Below are 23,242 nucleotides of genomic sequence, written 5' to 3'. Positions count from 1 at the left end.
GGAAGATAAACAAACTAAAATTACATCCCAATGAAATCTATCAGCGTTTCTCTACCAGCATTTCCTGTTATGCTCGTATTAAACCATTCTGAGCCTAAAATCTGGGTCATCACTATCCTGGAAAATACATGAGGCATCTTTGTTTATCCCATGACCTGGGAGCCCTAGTCCTGTATCCCAATGAGTTCAGTGTGCTCCAGACGTGTGCCAAAGGAAACAGTGACACAGCCATTCATCCCGCTGCTGTCGTCCTCAGAGAGGCGCAGTCAGCATATTAACAGCCCCGTATAATGGCGCCATTGTGCTTCGCGCTGGGTGCCAGGACCACAGTTTTCTGTTTGCTCAGAAGATCTGCATAGCATTTTCCTTTTGCCTTCACGGTTGCTGCCACCGTATCCCATCTGTGCTACCACATACTAAAGCTATGTATGCAATATAAATCCTAATATTTGTGACCGTCTAATATGCATGTTCTTATTCTGTTGCTTCATGTGCTATAGAATTAGAGAGCCATTTGGATTATTTGTGGCTCCTCGCCCCGGAGCCTCCAGGCATTGTATGGAGACTATTGCTCTTGGAAGATGGTGACGGAGCTGGAAATGTGCACTTATGTTTTCAGCTGCTTTAGAAACCCTGGGGGAAGCAATGCCGGCCAATACATATCTTTCATGACCTTATCCCATCTATGAGCTTTCAGAACATAAATATTTTTTGTGGACCTCCGCTGGCCCTTACCGATGTACAGGCGATGGCTGCCATGTTTACTTTCATGGGCAGGAATCTTAATGCCTCATCATTAAATATCATTAGTCCTGTTTATCTGAAAATATGCTGCCAAAGGGAACCTGGGAGTTGGTTTTCGTCACAAAACCACCACTTTGTTGTGCTGCCCTATAATCGCTATGCTAGCATACTTTTAGTTAAAGCGCCACTCCAGCGTTTTTTTTTATTTCAGAGCTGGAGTGGTGCCACTAATGTAAGTTCCCTGACCCCTGTATTATAGTCACCAGTAGCTGTCTTCGTTTGTTCCTGGCACCGCTCTGGTCCCATACTGCCATCTTGTGACCACAACTTCTGACTGACCGGAAATCAGAGGTATCGGTCACAAGCCCTCAGTGTAAGTCTACGAGATCCTCATTCTGGCCCCCTCCTGGCTCTCATAGACTTACATTGAGTTGTGACTTCCGGCTTACTCCGCAAACACTGGAGGTCACAAAATGCTGGAGACGGGCTGAAGCGGCTCCGATAGCAGAATACGGCGGCAGGTAAGTATGAGATTAAGGCAGGGTACTTAGGTTAGTAGCACCACTCCATCGCTGCAATAAAAAAAACCTCTGGAGTGGTGCTATAAAGGGTTATTACTGAAATAGCAATTTATCCCTTATCCATAGGATAGAAGATAACTTGTTGATTGCTGTGGGTCTGATGACTAGGACCCCCGGCAATTCCAAGATCAGGACTCTGGAACTTCAAAACAGGGCTGGACTTCTCCTCCATCCAAGATGGGGCTACAAAGTCCTGTTTTTTGGGGGGCTCTAGAGCTCTGATCTTGGGATCATTTGGGGAAAATTACATGTACAGTATAATCATACTCGCGCTTAGCATTAACTAGCCTGGGCAGAACCAGTATTCTGAATCACTTAGTCACACAGTCCCCTCTCTAATTTTGGTAATGGAAGAACCTAGGGTCTGACATCAGCTGTAAAGCCATGCATTTTAGATAGTGAGAATGGGCGCACTTGCTTCTGCCTCACGTGTGCGCTGCGCATGCAACAGACTTCTTCACAGAACGTGCCCGGAGGCAGAACAGAGCATGCACGGTATTTCAGCGTTGTTTCACACACACATGATTGAATAGTCATAGGGGACTATAACTATTCAAAGGCATAGCTCCACCTAGATGACTGGTTGAGGGTACTTTTATTTTACTTATCGAACATATTCTGCAGTACCATAAGACGTGATCACTCACTGGCTCACAAGCTGAATTGTTTTAGGAGTGTGGAAGTGTAAGGGAACATGCAGACTCCATGTAGATCATCTCCTCAGTCCGACTTGAGCACTTGACTCGGGTTCTGCCACTCAAAAGTGCTAACTACTGAGCCAACATGCTGCACCATGGGAACCTGTCAGGGGTTTCGTTTGACCAGTTTGATTACTTTGCTGTGTAATATTGCCTGAAGAAGGAGCCTCAGTGCTCTGAAAGCTTGTGTGTATATATATATATATATATATTATATACACAGTGCTGGCCAAAAGTATTGGCACCCCTGCAATTCTGTCAGATAATACTCAGTTTCTTCCTGAAAATAATTGCAATCACAAATTCTTTGGTATTATTCTCTTCATTTAATTTGCTTGCAAGGAAAAAACACAAAAGAGAATAAAGCAAAAATCTAATCATTGATCATTTCGCACAAAACTCCAAAAAAGGGCCAGACAAAAGTATTGGCACCCTCAGCCTAATACTTGGTTGCACAACCTTTAGCCAAAATACCTGCAAACAACCACTTCCGGTAACCATCAATGAGTTTCTTACAATGCTCTGCTGGAATTGTAGACCATTCTTCTTTGGCAAACTGCTCCAGGTCCCTGATATTTGAAGGGTGCCTTCTCCAAACTGCCATTTTGAGATCTCTCCACAGGTGTTCTATGGGATTCAGGTCTGGACTCATTGCTGGCCACCTTAGAAGTCTCCAGTGCTTTCTCTCAAACCATTTTATAGTGCTTTTGGAAGTGTGTTTTGGGTCATTGTCCTGCTGGAAGACCCATGACCTCTGAGGGAGACCCAGCTTTCTCACACTGGGCCCTACATTATGCTGCAAAATTTGTTGGTAGTCTTCAGACTTCATAATGCCATGCACACGGTTGACTGTAGGGACCGTGTTCTTTTCTTTGAATGCCTCTTTTTTTTTCCTGTACACTCTATGTTGATGCTTTTTCCCAAAAAGTTCTACTTTTGTCTCATCTGACCAGAGAACATTCTTCCAAAACGTTTTAGGCTTTCTCAGGTAAGTTTTGACAAACTCCAGCCTGGCTTTTTTATGTCTCGGGGTAAGAAGTGGGGTCTTCCTGGGTATCCTACCATACAGTCCCTTTTCATTCAGACGCCGACGGATAGTACGGGTTGACACTGTTGTACCCTCGGACTGCAGGGCAGCTTGAACTTGTTTGGATGTTAGTCGAGGTTCTTTATCCACCATCCGCACAATCTTGCGTTGAAATCTCTCGTCAATTTTTCTTTTACGTCCACATCTAGGGAGGTTAGCCACAGTGCCATGGGCTTTAAACGTCTTGATGACACTGCGCACGGAAGACACAGGAACATTCAGGTCTTTGGAGATGGACTTGTAGCCTTGAGATTGCTCATGCTTCCTCACAATTTGGTTTCTCAAGTCCTCAGACAGTTCTTTGGTCTTCTTTCTTTTCTCCATGCTCAATGTGGTACACATAAGGACACAGGACAGAGGTTGAGTCAACTTTAATCCATGTTAACTGGCTGCAAGTGTGATTTATTTATTGCCAACACCAGTTAGGTGCCACAGGTAAGTTACAGGTGCTGTTAATTACACAAATTAGAGAAGCAGCACATGATTTTTCTAAGGGTGCCAATACTTTTGTCCACCGCCTTTTTCAGGTTTGGTGTGGAATTATATCCAATTTGGCTTTAGGACAATTCTTTTTGTGTTTTTTTCATTGAAGACAAATTAAATGAAGATAATAATACCAAAGAATTTGTGATTGCAATCATTTTCAGGAAGAAACTGAGTATTATCTGACAGAATTGCACGGGTGCCAATACTTTTGGCCAGCACTGTATATATATATATATATATATATATATATATATATATATATATATATATATATATATATATATATATATATATATATATATATATATATATATATATATATATATATATATAATTTTTTTTTTTTTCTGGTTAGCCAATAAATGTATCACTCTGAGAATACTTCTGTGTTGAGTAGATAAGACTTGTTCAAGCATATCCTCCTGGCCTAAAAGTGATAGTCTGCTTTGAATCCTTATGTAAATGAGGCTCTAAATGCATTGAGGGCGGGGCAATTTCTGGTTAGTGCATTCACCCCTCCCTCATAGCACTTGAAGACTCTGTTTTATAGTTGATTTTCTCAAGGATGGAAAATCTATTTGTGGTCAGATAGGTGTGATCTTGTCTTTTATCGCCTACTCGACAATGGTGGTACAAAAGCTGCGGGATATAGATTCCTTACATCAGTATTTAAAGTTCTTTATTGTCTTTTTCATCTACTTTGCTAAAGTTGAGCTTATTAATGTATGAAACCTAGCAAATGACAGGACATGAGTGATGAGAACCAGATGTGGCCGCAGTGATATTTATATGACTGGTAATGGAGTACTGATTGGAGAAATAACCTACTAACCTTTGTCTCTTCTTTTCTTTAGATCCCTTTAAACCATTCATCATCTTTTCAAACCGCCATGAAATCCGTCGGATAGATTTGCATAAGGGGGATTACAGCGTCCTTGTGCCAGGGCTGAGGAACACCATCGCTCTGGACTTCCACCTCAACCAGAGCACTCTCTACTGGACTGACGTGGTAGAGGACAAGATATACCGCGGGAAGCTGTCTGAAAGTGGCGGTAAGTGGCGTCTGGCTCTGGGAATGGATTGTTCTTACATTCCCGGCTCTGCAGATTAGGAGTAAACACTAAATTCTTGACACTAGTTATCTCCTGACGAGATCCAGACATCTTCATGGTCACTTATCTGTAAGGCCTCATTCAGATGGCAGTGATTTTCCTCATGCGCAAAAAAAAAAAAAAATATTGCATTTTAATATTTTTTTCATGGACTCATTGACTTTCATTGGTCCATTTTATTTGTGACTTAGATCAAAATCGACAATGCCTTCGTGTTTTTGTCCTGAAAATTCTCTGAAAAAAATAAAACGGACATGTGAACATCCCCATAGAGTATAACAATTGCATACTTATACATGGCTTATTCATGAAAAACACAGAGCTCGTATGTGAAACACTACCGTCTGCATGAGGCCTTAGTTACTCCTGGAATTCACAGATCGGAGGCAGGAAAAATGATATTCTCTTAAATTGAGGGCAATTAGCTCCTACCGTTGCTCTTCTCTGGATCAGTAGGCCAGGGTATAGGTTGTACTATTTCTTTTTTTAACCTTGTTTTGTTACATTCTTCTGGTTTATTAACATTAGACTTGTGGAAAATGAATTACTCTATTTTTGCCAGTTGTGCAGCATTACAAATATATGCAGTGGACATTCAATTTTATGGCCTTAAGACAGCCAAAGATGTAGCAGATTTTTTTTTTTAAGAGTCTCTTAGTAAATTTTACATATTTCACTCCCAATGATCTTAAGCTTAAAGAAACACTCCCAGCAAAATGATATTGCTCTATCCCTTATCAATATGTATCTAGCGTAGTGTGGATGTGTTGCATACTTCCCGATCGCCGGCTCTCTGGTAACCATTTGAGCACAGTTCAGACTATCCAGCTCATGCAGCGTCTTATGTGTGGACTCGAAGTTAAAGGGGTATTGCCAGCTGCAAGATCCTATTCCAATATGTAATAGGTGTAATAATAATAATATTAACAAATACCTCCAATTAGAAATGTAGTATAGTTCTCCTGATTTGCTATGTCGCTTACCCCATGTGTAGGGCATTGCAGTAGCTTAGGTATCCATGGTTACGACTACTCATATACTGACAGTTAGTTGATAGTGGCCGAAACCATGGATACCTTAGCTACTGCAATGCCCTGCACATGGGGTAAGCGACATAATGAATCAGAAGAACTATACTACATCTGTAATTGGGGGTATTTGCTAATATTATTATTATTACACGTACTACCTATTGGGATAAGATCTTGGAGATTGGAATAGCTCTTTAAGTCTCTTTCTCAGTGTGAGTCCTATAGTCTTACACTGAGAAAACAATTACCGGTCCTCACAGAAGATGCTGTGTGCACTGGCTAAGATAAATAGTGGTGGGGCCGGGACGTCACTGGGAACCAGAGGAAACAACAATCGGTAAGAACTTAACACAACTACACTACATACATATTGATAAGGGATTAGACAATATTTTGGCTGGTAGAGCTTCTTAAAGATTGGCTCACTGGTTTTAAAGGGAACAGTTTACTAGTAAAAGTAGTGGAATTGCTGTATAGTTCCTAGTACAACAATAGAAATGACCCCTGTTTTGCCGTAATCCCATGTACCAAGGCTGAGAAATCAAGTTTTGAAGCCACATGCAAATTAGACGCATAACCATGAACTTGAAATGCATAGACACTAGTGATGAGCAAGTATGCTCGTTTAACCCTTTAACCGAGCACGCTCAGGTGCTTACCGAGTATCTTCGGTGTGCTCGTATATTATATTCGAGTCCCTGCGTCTGCATGATTTATGGCTGTTAGACAGCCTCAACACATTCAGGGATTGCCTGTTTGTTAGGGAATCCTCACATGTTGAGGCTGTCTAACAACCGTAAATCATGCAGACGCAGGGACTCGAACTTAATATATGATCACGTCGAAGATACTCGGTAAGCACCTGAGCGTGCTCAGAGAAAGGGTTAAACAAGCACTCTCGCTCATCACTAATAGACACACCTCCAATACACTTCCTGGTTAATTTACATTTAGCTTCAAAGCTTGATTTCTCAGTGGTGTCACTTCAGATTACTAAAAGGTTTACTTGTTGTTCTGTGACCTATGCAGCCAGGATACAAGTTAGTAACATTGCCCTGGCACATTCCCTTTAATAAATCTACCCCCTAGTGGCTTTTACTAGTAAATCTTCCTACGCTGGAATGTGATTTTCTTATTGCGGGTCCTTAAAGGACTTATGTGACTACTTTGTATGTTTTTTGGGCAGAAACTGGTGGAGGGGATAGAATAGAAGACCTTTTTATTGTTGAACCAGCTGTTTGCTATAGATGCCGTATATTAGGAATAGTGGGCGAGTTGTACACAGCTATATTCCTATAATTGCAGACATGTAATGTAGCGGAGACAGTAAGGACGGTTTTGGAGACATTACATGCAGTATTTTTCTTTTGTCCTCAGCTATGAAGAATATGAGTCTGTTGTACCAGTCCCGCATCCCCTAGTTGTCTGGTCTGGGTTGCACATCATGCTTTTCTTAATGATACCCTTCGTCGCCGGAAAACATTCATCATGATACGAGAGTTAATTAGCATTCTGAGCTCGCTGTTAATGCTAATTATAGTCTGATGACAATTACAAAGAGGAGGGTACCGAGAAAACAAAATGCTAATTCCCCCCTAGTTGTAACTAGATCAGCGCCATAGACATAGACTATTCTTCTATTCCCTTATCACACGGTAACTCATCAGGTTCATGGTCTGTATAGCTGGCGGAGGATGGAGGCACCTCTACCATGTTCCTCTATTTATCATGTCTCCTACACTGGGTGCACCCTCCATGAGAGCAGCCTAACCACCAGACACAATGCAAGGCTGCACATGAATATATGCTCCGCGCATCTGCATATGAATGCACCATGGCGTGACACAAACCAGACACCATCCAAGCTTATGTCCTTCTGGGCCACAGTACTTGTTAACTGTGTACTTTCAGGATTATAGTTCAATGCTGCTGGTTTCCATTCTGCTGTTCATTTTTTTTTAAAAAAATTCAATCAGATTTCCTGTTAAATTAAGGAACAATATATATCTTTGTACCGTGTTAGCTAGTAGATAGAAAAATATTAAAGATTTAATAAAAATATTAAGATTTAATAATAATAATTTTTATTTATATAGCGCCAACATATTCCGCAGCACTTTACAATTAAGCCGGGACATGTACAGACAATAAATTCAATACAATTTAAGGCCGTTTAAACAGTTACATTAGGAGTGAGGTCCCTGCTCGGAAGCTTACATTCTACAAGGAAATGGGTGGATTTGAGAGTCCTCAGTGGTTGATACCTTTTAATGGCTAACTGAAAAGATGGAAAGAATGAAGAGACCTGAGTAGTTTTCAAAATTTTCCATTTGTTGCCATCTTTTCAGTTTGCCATTAAAAGTTATCAACCACTGAGGACTCTCAAATTTTATTATTTTTCTGTTAAATTAATGAAGTTTTGATGGAAATGTGAATTCTCATGAAATGGAGGTCGAGTAGAACCAGACATTTGTTACCTTCACAGATACCTGTAAGTTTTATACGTTGCATTACCAGTTTAGGCATTATGATGTGTTAATAAAGGCTGATGATGACCTCTGTGGGAGTCTGCACCCTGCCATCGACCCCGATCCCAGGGTTGGAAATGGGGAACTCGACACCCAACTCAGAGACCCAAAGATGAGAGTTGGAAAACAAGGGTGCATGTTCATTGGGGAGGGCTGTCACCTTTTTGTTTTACGTGCAGTTACAGGGCACAGGTACCTACTGACGTCATCTCCTGATGTTAGCAAGGTGTATGGATTGTTTAATGTTGTGCTTTTGCCATCTGTTATTTTATTGTTTCTTCATTACTTTAGCTCTTACAAGCTTTGAGGTCATCATCCAGTACGGCCTGGCAACACCAGAAGGCCTGGCTGTAGATTGGATTGCTGGGAACATCTACTGGGTAGAGAGCAACTTGGATCAAATCGAGGTGGCCAAGTTAGATGGAACAATGAGGACCACACTGCTGGCTGGAGACATAGAACACCCTCGAGCCATTGCCCTGGATCCCCGCAATGGGTTTGTTTCCTTTTTAAGTTATATGGTTTTTTTCATCTCTATATTCTATACACATGAAAGAATTATAATAAGACTATTATTAAATGGGTTATCCAAGGATATTTTATTTTCTTATAATAACTGGCGGGCAGGGCGCCAACTGTTGTGCCTGGCGCTGCCTCACTGACCGCTCCTGTCGGCAATTCTGCTGATTTACGTCAACAAAGCAGCTCTTCGTCTTTCTCTCTGTTAATGGGGCGTGATTTCTGATATCATGCTGATTTACATCCAGCTCCCTGCAGTTGAACAGCAGGGAACCAGCTGTCAGTAGGCATGACATCTACAGTTAAGGCCCCGTCACACTAAGCGAGATCGCTAGCGAGATCGCTGCTGAGTCACAAGTTTTGTGACGCAACAGCGACCTCACCAGCGATCTCGCTATGTTTGACACTTAGCAGCGACCAGGCCCCTGCTGTGAGATCGCTGGTCGTGTCGGAATTGTCTGGACCTTTTTTTAATCGTTGAGGTCCCGCTGGGTAGCATGCATCGGTGTGTTTGACACTTTACCAACGACCTTGTTGACGACTCAGACACAGAAACACATAGGCGTGCATCGTTATGCAGGTCACTACGGATCGCCGCATCGTTGCTGCGTCTTTGGGAAGATCTGACTGTCGTATCGTTGTCGGGATCGCTGTAGTGTCGCTTAGTGTGACGGGGTCTTTACACCATGTCAGAGCAGCTGCTTCACTTCTGCTCTGCTCTATTGATGTGATGTCAATGGAAGCCACATAATTACTGGCCGAAGCAGTTTGTGGACATTCTGAAATGGCAGCTTTCTGCACCAGGCAAAACAACAGGCAGATAGTTAGCAACTACCTGTTTGTTAGATCTTAGGCCCATAAGAAAAAATAAAATACTCCCGGATAATCCTTTTAAGGCTGCCTTCATATAAGACAGGACATGTTAACTTAAGGTGCTTGCAACTGTCCATGGCAGGTAGCAAGGTTTAAAGGGAACCTATCAATCGATTCATACTGCCCAAACCATGGGTAGTAACAGTCAGAGCCAGGTACATATTACTATGTAATGCCATGGATTTTCAGAGAAAACATAGTTTGAAGAGCCTGGCGAGGAGAATAAGGAGAGACAAGACTAGACCGGTGTTGCCTCCGGCTGGCTTCTTTCATCCCCGCTCCATGTTTTTGACAGGTCTTTCCTTATGTACTCAGATGGGAGAGACCTGTCAGTTAGGTCAGAGCAGGGAAAAGTCAGGCCGGGGGCAGCGCTGGTCTAATTTTGTCTCTCCTTATAATACCCAGTAGAAGTTGGGAAGATGGCTATATTGATTGAATCCCAGTTTTTTCAAATACAGATAAAATTGACAAACTCCTGAATAAAATGTTTAGTAGGTTGTCAGAAGAGGACAAATCAAGGACTGAATAATGTAACATTGCTTTTTGTAATGCTCATCTAGGCTTGTGTATATAAGCTGGACCAGCCTTGTGCGGAGGTGTAATAGTATCTAAATGAGCATCAATGAAACGAAGTAGCCATTTTTTTATTGCATTGTCTTCCTCTCCTGCATAGATTTTAGTTTGGATATTTTATAATTGACTTATATCCCAATATTTCAGACGGTCAACATGGGGGACACTTAAAGCACCACTCCAGCATGATTATTTTTAATTTTACCAGTGGAGTGGTGACACTATTGTGCTTTCCCTGCCCCTAGTATTATACACTGCTCAAAAAAATAAAGGGAACACTCAAATAACACATCCTAGATCTGAATGAAAGAATTATTCTCATTGAATGCTTTGTTCTGTACAAAGTTGAATGTGCTGACAACAAAATCACACAAAAATCATCAATGGAAATCAAATTTATTAACCAATGGAGGCCTGGATTTGGAGTCACCCCCAAAATTAAAGTGGAAAAACACTACAGGCTGATCCAACTTTGATGTAATGTCCTTAAAACAAATCAAAATGAGGCTCAGTATTGTGTGTGGCCTCCACGTGCCTGTATGACCTCCCTACAATGCCTGGGCATGCTCCTGATGAGGTTGCGGATGGTCTCCTGTGGGATCTCCTCCCAGACCTGGACTAAAGCATCCACCAACTCCTGGACAGCCTGTGGTGCAACGTGACGTTGGTGGATGGACCGAGACATGATGTCCCAGATGTGCTCAATTGGATTCAGGTCTGGGGAATGGGCAGGCTAGTCCATAGCTTCAATGCCTTCATTTTGCAGGAACTGCTGACACACTCCAGCCACATGAGGTCTGGCATTATTCTGCATTAGGAGGAACCCAGGGCCAACCGCACCAGCATATGGTCTCACAAGGGGCTGAGGATCTCATCTCGGTACCTAATGGCAGTCAGGCTACCTCTGGCGAGCACATGGAGGGCTGTGCGGCCCTCCAAAGAAATGCCACAGAACACCAGGATTGGCAAAGTCGCCACTGGCGCCCTGTGCTCTTCACAGATGAAAGCAGGTTCACATTGAGCACATGTGACAGACGTGACAGAGTCTGGAGACGCCTTGGAGAGCGATCTGCTGCCTGCAACATCCTTCAGCATGACTGGTTTGGCAGTGGGTCAGTAATGGTGTGGGGTGGCATTTCTTTGGAGGGCCGCACAGCCCTCCATGTGCTCGCCAGAGGTAGCCTGACTGCGATTAGGTACCGAGATGAGATCCTCAGACCCCTTGTGAGACCATATGCTGGTGCGGTTGGCCATGGGTTCCTCCTAATGCAGGACAATGCCAGACCTCATGTGGCTGGAGTGTGTCAGCAGTTCCTGCAAGATGAAGGCATTGAAGCTATGGACTGGCCTGCCCATTCCCCAGACCTGAATTTGATTGCGCTCATCTGGGACATCATGTCTCGCTCCATCCACCAACGTCACGTTGCACCACAGACTGTCCTGGAGTTGGCAGATGCTTTAGTCCAGGTCTGGGAGGAGATCCCACAGGAGACCATCCGCAACCTCATCAGGAGCATGCCCAAGCATTGTAGGGAGGTCATACAGGCACGTGGAAGACACACACAATACTGAGCCTCATTTTGACTTGTTTTAAGGACATTACATCAAAGTTGGATCAGCCTGTAGTGTGTTTTTCCACTTTAATTTTGGGGATGACTCCAAATCCAGGCCTCAATTGGTTAATAAATTTGATTTCCATTGATGATTTTTGTGTGATTTTGTTGTCAGCACATTCAACTTTCTACAGAACAAAGTATTCAATGAGAATATTTCATTCATTCAGATCTAGGATGTATTATTTGAGTGTTCCCTTTATTTTTTTGAGCAGTGTACTTACCTGCCACCGTCTTCATCAGCGCTGCTCCAGTTGGTCTCCAGCAGTTTGTGACCTGCGGGATCGCTCCAGTGTTTGCTGGGTGAGCCGGAAGTAAAAACTCAATGTAAGTCTATGAGAACCAGAACAAGTCTCCCATAGACTTACATTGAGAGCTTATGACCGTAATCTCTGATTGCCGGTCAGCCAGAAGTTGTGCTCAAAAGATGGCAAATTGGGACCGGAGTGGTGCTGGGAACAGCTGAAGACAGAGGATGGTGAGTATAATATTGGGGTCATGGAACTTAGATTAGTGGTACCACTCCAGTGTTGAAATAAAAAAGTGGGCCTTTAAGGTTACCATTATACCTTAAATGGCTCTTCAGCAAACATTTTTTTTGCAAACAGCTATTTAAGCCACCGCAAGACACCCCTAACAGTGCCCTCTATTTGAAGAACATAAGGTTTGAGTGTCTCAATGAAATTGCTCTATTGTTCTCGTCTAAGACATCATCTATCGGGAAAATAGGAAGGCCCCGACATATTTGATAATTGGCTGGTTCTACCAAAATTGCACCATATTGTGTATGTTGCTTCTAGGTTGGCATCTGTGAGGGGAAATGTTTGTCATTTTCATCGTTTTAAGAACTGTGATCTGTGAGATTAAAAAGTAAAGATGATTTAATTTATTCTCTTCCAGTTCCTTTCCCATAGAGGCATTCAGGTCTATTTTCTTTATCATTGTTCATCTGCACATTGGCAGCAAAAAATAAGCTGAACATGTCCAAATTACAAATAATCCTGTTTATAATGAATAAAGTAATAATTTGCAAATGGGAAATAAACACTTTCAGTAGCAATGTAGTGGGATTATAAAAGAGAACCTGACCGCTGATACATGCGTCTCGATCCTCGGGCAGCTTGTGGATGGTTGACTTTGAAATTTTTAGGAGCTTCAGAAAAAAACATTCTTTCAGGGAGTGTTCCCACATTCAGGATTTTCTGCGGTTTTGATGCTGCGTAGTTATGTAGCCTCAAACCCGCAGCGTCTAGATCACTCGTGTCAAACTGCAAATCTGGCCCGCACTGTGATAATATTTGGAAAGCAACACCAGAACCACCACCCCTATGTGGGGCCCATTGTTCTATAAGGAGGACTATGTGGGGCCCATTATTCTGTATGGAGGACTATGTGGGGCCCATTACTCTGTATGGAGGACTACGTGGGGGCCATTATTCTGTATGGAGGACTATGTGGGGCTTATTATACTGTATGGAGGACTACGTAGGGGCCATTATGCTGTATGGAGGACTATGTGGGACTTATTATACTGTATGGAGGACTAGGTGAGGGCCACTATTCTGTAATGAGGACTATACGGTGCCCATTATTCTGTAATGAGGACTATGTGTGGCTCATTATACTGTATGGAGGACTATGTGGGACTCATTATACTGTATGGAGAACTAGGTGAGGGCCACTATTCTATATGGAGGACTATGTGGGGCCCATTATTCTGTAATGAGGACTATGTGGGGCCCATTATTCTGTATGGAGGACTATGTGGTGCTCATTATACTGTATGGAGGACTATGTGGGGCCCATTATACTGTATGGAGGACTATGTGGGGCCCATTATACTGTATGGAGGACTATGTGGGGCCCATTATTCTGTAATGAGGACTATGTGGAGCCCATTATTCTGTATGGAGGACTATGTGGGCCCATTATTCTGTAATGAGGACTATGTGGGGCCCATTATTCTGTATGGAGGACTATGTGGGCCCATTATTCTGTAATGAGGACTATGTGGGGCCCATTATACTGTATGGAGGACTACGTGTTGCTCATTATACTGTATAGAGGACTATGTGGGGGCCATTATACTGTATGGAGGACTATGTGGGGGCCATTATACTGTATGGAGGACTATGTGGGGGCCATTATACTGTATGGAGGACTATGTGGGGGCCATTATACTGTATGGAGGACTATGTGGGGCCCATTATACTGTAGGGAGGACTATGTGGGGCCCATTATTCTGCATGGAGGACTATGTGGGCCCATTATTCTGTAATGAGGACTATGTGGGGCCCATTATTATGTATGGAGGACTATGTGGTCCCATGATTCCGTAATGAGGACTATGTGGGGCCCATTATACTGTATGGAGGACTATGTGAGGCTCATTATTCTGTATGTAGGACTATGTGGGGGCCACTATTCTGTATGGAGGACTATGTGGTGCCCATTATTCTGTAATGAGGACTATGTGGGGCCCATTATTCTGTATGGAGGACTACATGTTGCTCATTATACTGTATAGAGGACTATGTGGGGGCCATTATACTGTATGGAGGACTATGTGGGGGCCATTATACTGTATGGAGGACTATGTGGGGGCCATTATACTGTATGGAGGACTATGTGGGGCCCATTATACTGTAGGGAGGACTATGTGGGGCCCATTATTCTGCATGGAGGACTATGTGGGCCCATTATTCTGTAATGAGGACTATGTGGGGCCCATTATTCTGTATGGAGGACTATGTGGTCCCATGATTCCGTATGGAGGACTATGTGGGGCCCATGATTCCGTATGGAGGACTATGTGGGGCCCATTATTCTGCATGGAGGACTATGTGGGGCCCATTATTCTGCATGGAGGACTATGTGGGCCCATTATTCTGTAATGAGGACTATGTGGGGCCCATTATTCTGTATGGAGGACTATGTGGGCCTATGATTCTGAATGGAGGACTGCGTGGGGCCCATTATATTGTATGGATGACTATGTGGGGCCCATTATTCTGTATGGAGGACTATGTGGGCCCATTATTCCGTATGGAGGACTATGTGGGGCCCATTGTTCTGTATGGAGGACTATGTGGTGCCCATTATTCTGTAATGAGGACTATGTGGTGCTCATTATACTGTATAGAGGACTATGTGGGGGCCATTATTCTGTATGGAGGACTATGTGGGGGCCATTATACTGTATGGATGACTATGTGGGGCCCATTATTCTGTATGGAGGACTATGTGGGCCCATTATTCCGTATGGAGGACTATGTGGGGCCCATTATTCTACATGGAGGACTATGTGGGGCCCATTATTCTGTATGGAGGACTGCGTGGGGCCCATTATATTGTATGGATGACTATGTGGGGCCCATTATACTGTATGGATGACTATGTGGGCCCATTATACTGTATGGAGGACTATGTGGGGCCCATTATACTGTATGGAAGACTAGGTGAGGGCCATTATTCTGTATGGAGGCCTATGTGTGGCCCATTATTCTGTGTGAAGGACTGCGTGGGGCCCATTATACTGTATGGATGACTATGTGGGGCCCAATGCCCATTATACTGTATGGAGGACTATGTGGGGCCCATTATTCTGTATGGAGGACTATGTGGGGCCCATTATTCTGTATGGAGGACTATGTGGGCCAATTATTCTGTAATGAGGACTATGGGGCCATTATTCTGTATGGAGGACTATACAATGCCCATTATTCTGTATGGAGGACTATGTGGTGCCCATTATTCTGTATGGAGGATTATGTGGGGCCATTATACTGTGTGAAGCACTATGTGTGGCCAATATACTGATTGGAGCACTGTGTGGAGCCCATTTTCCTGTATACTGGTTGGTCCGCGGCTTTGTTCAAGTTTTTCATTTTGGCCCTCTGTGTGTTTTGAGTTTGACATCCCTAGTCCAGATGTTACAGCATAGTGGATGCGATTTCTAGAAATCCTATGTCCACTATGCGTCTCTGTGCACTTGTGGATCACCCGGAGAAACTGACATGCCGGGCGTCTTTCAAATCCGCAGCATGTCAATTTCTCTTGCGCGTCCGCATGTGGATTTTCCCCATAGATTTACATCAATGAGGAAAGTCTGCATGTGGAAAAAAAAAAAAAAAGCGCATCCGCTCATTTGCATAATAAGGGTCGAAATGGTGCAGCTGTTGTGCAGCATGGGGCCGCAGCAGCTCCTCATCATGGGAATGTACCCTTCATGCTACCGGGGACCGAGTCGCACAGGTGACTAGCTAGAAAGGCGGGTCTCCAGAGGCTTCTCCCCTCTTGTTTCCTCTGATTGACAGGTCTCTCCCAATGTGCATTTATAGGGATAGACCTGTCAGCGGGGGTGGGGAGAGATTGGTGACTTTTAAAGTATGTTTTTCTCTGAAATGGTGCAGCATTTCAAAGTCAAACATACCTGGCTGGAATCTCACAGCCACTGTCTGATACATGCGGCCCGTAGATTGGGCAGCATTTATCAGCCATCATGTACCCTTTAAATGCAGTGTTTCCTATCTAATGATGAATATTTGGGCGCAATAGGGCATCCAGTCCAAAAAAAGGTGGCATGGCCGTGAATGTCCGACAGTAGAATGCACAAGGCCAACAATTGTGGCGTCTAGGACCACATTCATTATTCTAAATGACTCGTTCTGTATTTGTATTACACTTCGATGTGTTTGCAAAGTACGTCTTTCAGCTTTTGAGTGACATTCATGGAAAATTTTAGAAAAGAGCAATATGTTTTTCTATTGTAGCTGGTTTTATCTGAAAGGCGCAGCTCTGTACAGACAATTGTGGTTTGAAAGTTAGAATTTCTGCATAATTCTGGTTCATCTGAGATTTTTTTTTTCCACTCACAAGAGTCCAAAGATAAGCTTGTGGGACTGTAATTGATAGTTGTGTTTGATCAGTCCAGCGGGAGGTTCTTGGAAGTGTTATGAAACAGAATGCAAATGGAATGCCAAAGCTTTACTGAAAACACACAAGCTAGGATAGAGAGCGGAGGTGGAAATGGTGAAAATGACAGAGTTCACCCGCAAAAAAGCAAAGCCGTTAACGCACATCATGCCCGATACTTAATGAAATGCTTATTGTTCTCTGTCCTCGGAGATATTACATTGTTCTGATTTCTTTAATATAATTTAATGCAATGTGTGGTTGTTTGTAATTCTACTATGAAATTAATGCAGGCATTTCACAGCGATTTTTAAGAAGTGACTCCAGCCCCTCCACTTATTGCAGCTCACTTTGTTCACTTATCCGTGAGACAGTTCAGTGACAATCCTAATTTTTAATGGTGATATATTTGCCATGTCAGCAAGTAATCGGTAGTGGCGAGGGCATGGTGACAAATTCATTCTTGAAAAATGATTCAAAATTTACAACCAGTATGTCTGGATCCCATTGTCATTTTGCCAAAGTGTCTGCAGTAATGCAGTAGAAAAATGGAAATATCTTTGTAAATATATATAAAAATATTAATAATAGCATATTAAAATTAATCAGTAACTTCTAAGTTATTAGAAGGGCCTAAGTGTATAGGAAAACACTAACCAGACAGACAGATGTAAACAGACAGAGATAAAAAAAAAAATTACAATCATACAAATATACTCACAAAACAACAGAGTGTGAAACAGGGGAGGTATAGGAAGGGAAAACCAAATGTGAGCGGATAAGGATAGACACGCAAACCAACTCCACACAGCAATCTCCAGAAAAACTCTCCATCTGCCAACTCCAAACACTGAACTTTGTCCTTCACCACCAAACCAAGATGTAAAACGACCACTCGCAATCCCCAAGTGCCAGTGGGAGCATATATACCAAAGGGTAGTGGCCAACACAGAACAGCTGAGACAATTCAGGATGGAGAGCTCTAGGAGATCAACTAAACTGATTAACACTTGCTATGATAGAGCAAGGAAAACCTGCACTGTTTAATAGGATGGTGAAGCAGTTCTAATAAGTGCAGCAGTTCTCTGTTGCGGTATCCCTGTGACACCCACTGTTTGGACTTCCACCAAACCCAAAAATAGGCTCTGTAGAGTCCAGTCCAAATGAAGCTGTGGTTGAACTTGTGCACCATCTTTTTATTTAGTGTCTAAGGGACTGTTTAAAAATCGCCAAACTCTGTTCTTGGCTATCTCCTACAAAAAAAAACATTATTCTAGTAACATATTTTACAATCTCTTTTATAACTACTGATTATAGAAGTGCTTATGTCCGATACAAGTTATAGGAGAACAAGCCACATGTAGTAGATCAACATCATTTGTATATTTATATTTTCGTTATGTTAAATTTGTTTTATATATTATTTTTTTTTAGAATCCTCTTTTGGACAGACTGGGATTCTAGCTTGCCACGTATAGAAGCGGCGTCCATGAGCGGAGAAGGACGCAGAACTATTCATAAAGAGACTGGATCAGGAGGGTGGCCAAATGGTCTTACCGTAGACTACATGGAGGAGCGTATTCTTTGGATCGATGCCAGGTACAGCCTGACCATACATCAACATCATGTATGAGAGAAATATGATGCTCCAGGCCAGAATTTTGGTCTAGAAGAAGATACAGCTTGTGTGACTAATTGGCAAAGCAAAATTTGTATTCTCAGGTCCTAGAATTTGGATATTCACTCTTGAATTAATCTCTGATCTGATCTTTCTACAGGCAAAGTGATCTAATTTTCTAATTTTTTATAGACATAGGTAATATCTTTTTTTAGACTATAAGATGTGCTTTATAGCAAGAAAAAAATCTTTCTAAAAAGTTGTGCATCTTCCAATCTAGGGGCAGCTTCCACTGATCTAGAAGAATGTTGACACATCGTCCTTCCTGATCAATGAGAGAACTGCTCTCTCTTCCTGCCCCACACTGATCAGTGTGATCGGTGCAGGGCAGGAGAAAACGTGCATGGATGTTGCATGTCTTGAGTAGCTGAAGAATCTTTCAGGTCATGTGATCAGCCACATGCCTGGGAGGAACTTCAATCCATGGTAATATATAGGTGGTGTAAATGTATGTGGAGAGAAGATTGATGATGTAGCTGAGCTGTGTGTGTATGTAGCAGAGCGGTGTGAGTATGTGCATATAGCAGAACTGTGTATTTGTAAATGTGTGAAACAGAAATGTGTGTACTACAGAGAGTGTACATAATGCTGAGTACTATAACACAAAAGGATCTATAACTGCATATAACCGCCAGATAAGAAGAGATTCTGACAAAAAATTGTTAATGTTTTATTAATTCAATTTCAAGTGATAGATAAAAATATAATAAAATAGACAAGGGATTAAACCTCCAAAAAAAGGGGGGATAGGAAACACAATACGGTCTCATAAGTAATAAACGATGTATTCTTATAAAGTAGCACACAGGAACATGAACCTAAACGAGGACAGGATAAATTAAATAACGGGATAGCATATTATTCTGATTACAGTACTTCACCAAATACTGTGCAAGTGCAACAGGGGGAGTATGTATAGTATTAATCCAATAACAATGAAGGGAATGGGCTCAGATTAACGGACGCCGTTTCGCTTAATCGCTTCTTCCGGGGGCGTGCGTCGGGTGTGGGGAGGACACAGCAGGTCTCCAGCGTCCCAGGACCTACGAGGTAATACCTTTTGACCCTCATTGGGACATTGCATATTAGCTCTAAGAATTTAATCTTGGATAATGACCCAAAACACACAGCTAAAAACACCCAAGAATGGCTAAGAGGAAAACATTGGACTATTCTGAAGTGGCCTTCTATGAGCCCTGACCTAAATCCTATTGAGCATCTTTGGAAAGAGCTGAAACATGCCGTCTGGAAAAGGCAACCTTCAAACACGAGACAACTGGAGCAGTTTGCTCATGAGGAGTGGGCCAAAATACCTGTCGAGAGGTGCAGAAGTCTTATTGTCAGTTACAGGAATCGTTTGATTGCAGTGATTGCCTCAAAAGGTTGTTCAACAAAATATTAAGTTTAGAGTACCATCTGTTCTGTCCAGACCTATTTCATGAGTTTAATTTTTTTTAAGTTCTGTGGAAGCAGAAAAGCAATGTCTGACTTTCATTTGTTTATTTTTATAGATTTTTCATTTATTATTACTTTTGACAGATTTGAGTTATTTCTGTGACCATTGTGGGTTTTTCTTTCATTTAACGAGGGGTACCAACAATTTTGACCACGTGTGTGTATATATTACACATGCTGTAGAGAAACATAAACATTTGATCTATTACCTCCCTATTCTACCATTGAGTATTAAAATTAGTTGTATTGACCCCTGCACTTCTTTACACCTGCAAGGAAGTTTTGGTTAGTAGGATATATGCTTTTCATATTTTCTGCTGTCAAAAACTGGGATGTGACTTAGTGTTGTGCATCCTTTTGTCTGAAAAATATTTGTAATTTCCTTTTGTGGCATGTAATGGACACTGATCTTTTAGTACATAACGCTGTTTCGGGTACAACTGAAATCCACTACTGTGTAAAGAGTTGGTTACTTAGCTGTGTTCACTCCTTAGATCAGATGCAATTTACTCAGCAAAGTATGATGGTTCAGGACACATTGAAGTACTTAAAGGCCACGAATACTTATCTCATCCTTTTGCCGTCACCCTGTATGGTGGGGAAGTCTACTGGACGGACTGGAGGACAAACACCCTAGCGAAGGCAAATAAATGGACTGGTCACAATGTGACTGTTGTACAACGTACCAACACTCAGCCCTTTGACCTTCAGGTTTATCACCCCTCACGCCAACCCCTAGGTAAGATCAAAAATGCATTTGTGTATTTATATTGCTTACCTGGGATCTTAGTGATTGATGCATTATTGCTGCTTTTCCATCGACCACCAGGAAACTAACCAACTGCTTATTTTTTTTCTTTGTTTCATTGTAGCTCCAAATCCATGTGCAGCAAATGATGGAAAAGGACCCTGCAGTCACCTGTGCCTTATTAACTACAACCAGACCTTCTCCTGCGCTTGCCCCCATCTCATGAAGTTGTCTCCAGACAAAAAGACTTGTCTTGGTAAGATTACCGAGATGCTTCCCAAAACAAATGACCTGGAAATTCCAATGAGACCTGTCCTGACCGGTCACTCGGGTTTTCCAATGTGGCCAACCATGCCAGTATTCATTGTCCCCCAGTATGGCTAATATTTTGACAGTATTGGTTTTGTGTTGAGCTAGAAATCGGTTCCCTTTAAGAGGTTTACATTTTATAAATACAATTGTTTTCTAAAACCTAACTATGTAAGTGAAAGATATTGCATTATGTGCTCCATAAATTATATATTTGCTCTGGAAACAGATATATTTTTTTAAACTGTGAAAATGTTTTTCTGTGTGCTTCCTTCATTAATGGGGTATTCCCACATGTTATGCTTTAAAGCGTCTTTTTTTTATAGCAGCAATGGAGTGGTTCTACTAATCTACGTTCCCTGCCCACAGTCTCCTATTTACCAGCCGCCGTCTTCATCTATTATCGGAGCCGCTGCAACGGTCTCCAGCCGTTTGTGACCTGCCGGATCGCTCCAGTATTTGCTGGAGCGAACCAGAAATCTCAACTCAATGTGACTCTGTGAGAACCAAAACGGGGCTACATTGAGAGCTTCTGACAGTTACTTCTGTCTTTCGGTCAGTCAAAAATTGCGGTCACAAAATGGCGATGCAGGATTGGAGCGGCGCCGGGAACAGCTGAAGACGGCGGCTGGTAAGTATAATACTAGGCTCAGGGACCTTACGTAAGTGGCACCACTCCAGCAATCAAAAAAATGCTTGAGTGGTGCTTTAAAGGAAATTTGTCAGTATGATCAACCCACCTCCGCAATCTGCATGTATGTTCAGGCAGATCTTTGAAAGCTAAATCCATCAAGACCTTTATATCTTCTATCTGTTGCTGCATTCCCCAGTTGAATTTAATTTAAGCATTTCATTTCATATGCAAATGAGACTTTAAGTGCTCTAGGCGTGACAAAGCACTTTCCAAGCCTCTGACTCTCAAGGTTGTTTCCCTTCCCCCCCAGACCAGTCTCTTTAGCTTGATTGATAGCCAGGCAAGAAAATCAGTTAGGCCAGGGAAACAACTCACTGTCTCCTTAAATACTCTGTAACGTCCAGCACTTAGTATCTAAATTGCATATGGGTCCTGTTCTTGAGATACTGGGACTTGCATCTACTATACATTTGTGGCTTATCCTGAATACCCCATTAACTTGATCTGTTTGAAAATGTGAAAATGTTAAAATTCACAGGAAAGCTCTTGTTTGTTAGAAGGTGATCACTCAGTCTTTGTTTTACACTTTCAGAATCCAGAAGGTTCCTGTTGTATGCTCGCCAGATGGAAATCCGTGGAGTTGACATAGATAACCCATATTACAACTACATCATCTCATTCACTGTCCCGGATATCGACAATGTCACTGTAGTAGACTATGATGCCATAGAGCAGCGCATCTACTGGTCGGACGTCCGCACCCAAACCATCAAGAGAGCGTTCATCAATGGCACCGGAGTAGAGACTGTGGTGTCTGCAGGTAATAACCTCCAAGTGTTATTGTAGGGCTCTCCCACTAGAAGGATATAAGCGGTTGTTTTATATATTTTTTTATTTAAATATTTTAAGACTTTCAGTGAATAAACTTTATGTACAATTTTTGTTTTTCTTCTTTGAATTTTTAGACTTGCCAAATGCTCAAGGTCTGGCTGTCGACTGGGTGTCTAGGAACCTCTTCTGGACAAGTTACGACGCAAATAAAAAGCAAATCAATGTGGCTCGCTTAGATGGATCTTTCAAGAATGCAGTCCTCCAGGGCTTGGACAAACCCCACTGCCTTGTGGTGAATCCTCTGGAGGGGTGAGTTTCTGCTTTATATGGTTGAGTGATTGGAAGTGATTTGCATAATATGGTAATTAGTACCGATCCAGCAATTCTCATTTTCCGTAGTAATGGTGGAAGGACAATTTGCTGTAGAATAGGTGAAGCCAAACATTACATAGTGAGAAACTCCTGGTCAGAAGACAAAGGAGGATATATCAATAATGTCTTAGACTATGGGGAAGATCTGAATGGGATAAAGGCCCACAGATGCCGTACGTAAGGAACAAAATGGGGGTGAGGGTGATGGTAACGTTTATCTGTAGGGATTGTGTAAGGAAACAACACCTGTAGGAGCTTGATGTGCCGTAGCTGTAACCCCGTAGTTGGAGGAGAGTATTGTCCAGATAGCAGTTTGCCAAAGCAGAGATTATCGCGATGTGCAGGCAGCGATAATGGAAAGGATAAGATCTGGAGAGTATAAGTAAAGTTTTTGAATCGCACCAACTGCGCCGGACCTGCGCTTTTCTCAAGGTAAAAAAACATATGTGTGCAATA

The 23,242-nt window shown here is 42.4% G+C and overlaps 1 protein-coding gene across 2 annotated transcripts in view; it reads left to right on the top strand.

Moving 5' to 3' along the window:
- LRP1 (LDL receptor related protein 1) overlaps window positions 1-23,242 on the top strand; it is a 385,437-nt gene that overhangs the window by 250,202 nt on the left and 111,993 nt on the right. For both annotated transcript variants that reach the window (XM_073663345.1, XM_073663344.1), the window contains exons 24-30: window positions 4,451-4,648; window positions 8,559-8,763; window positions 18,194-18,358; window positions 20,387-20,631; window positions 20,765-20,896; window positions 22,176-22,403; window positions 22,549-22,723. In XM_073663345.1, the coding sequence (XP_073519446.1) occupies window positions 4,451-4,648; window positions 8,559-8,763; window positions 18,194-18,358; window positions 20,387-20,631; window positions 20,765-20,896; window positions 22,176-22,403; window positions 22,549-22,723 (1,348 nt within the window). The remainder of the gene's footprint in view (window positions 1-4,450; window positions 4,649-8,558; window positions 8,764-18,193; window positions 18,359-20,386; window positions 20,632-20,764; window positions 20,897-22,175; window positions 22,404-22,548; window positions 22,724-23,242) is intronic.

The sequence above is a fragment of the Phyllobates terribilis genome, unplaced genomic scaffold (genome assembly GCF_046119375.1).
Source record: "Phyllobates terribilis strain yellow unplaced genomic scaffold, ASM4611937v1 Scaffold_2__4_contigs__length_985480577, whole genome shotgun sequence".
Taxonomy (NCBI): domain Eukaryota; kingdom Metazoa; phylum Chordata; class Amphibia; order Anura; family Dendrobatidae; genus Phyllobates; species Phyllobates terribilis.
Note: the sequence above shows the minus strand (reverse complement) of the source record. Positions and strands in the feature narration are given on the sequence as shown.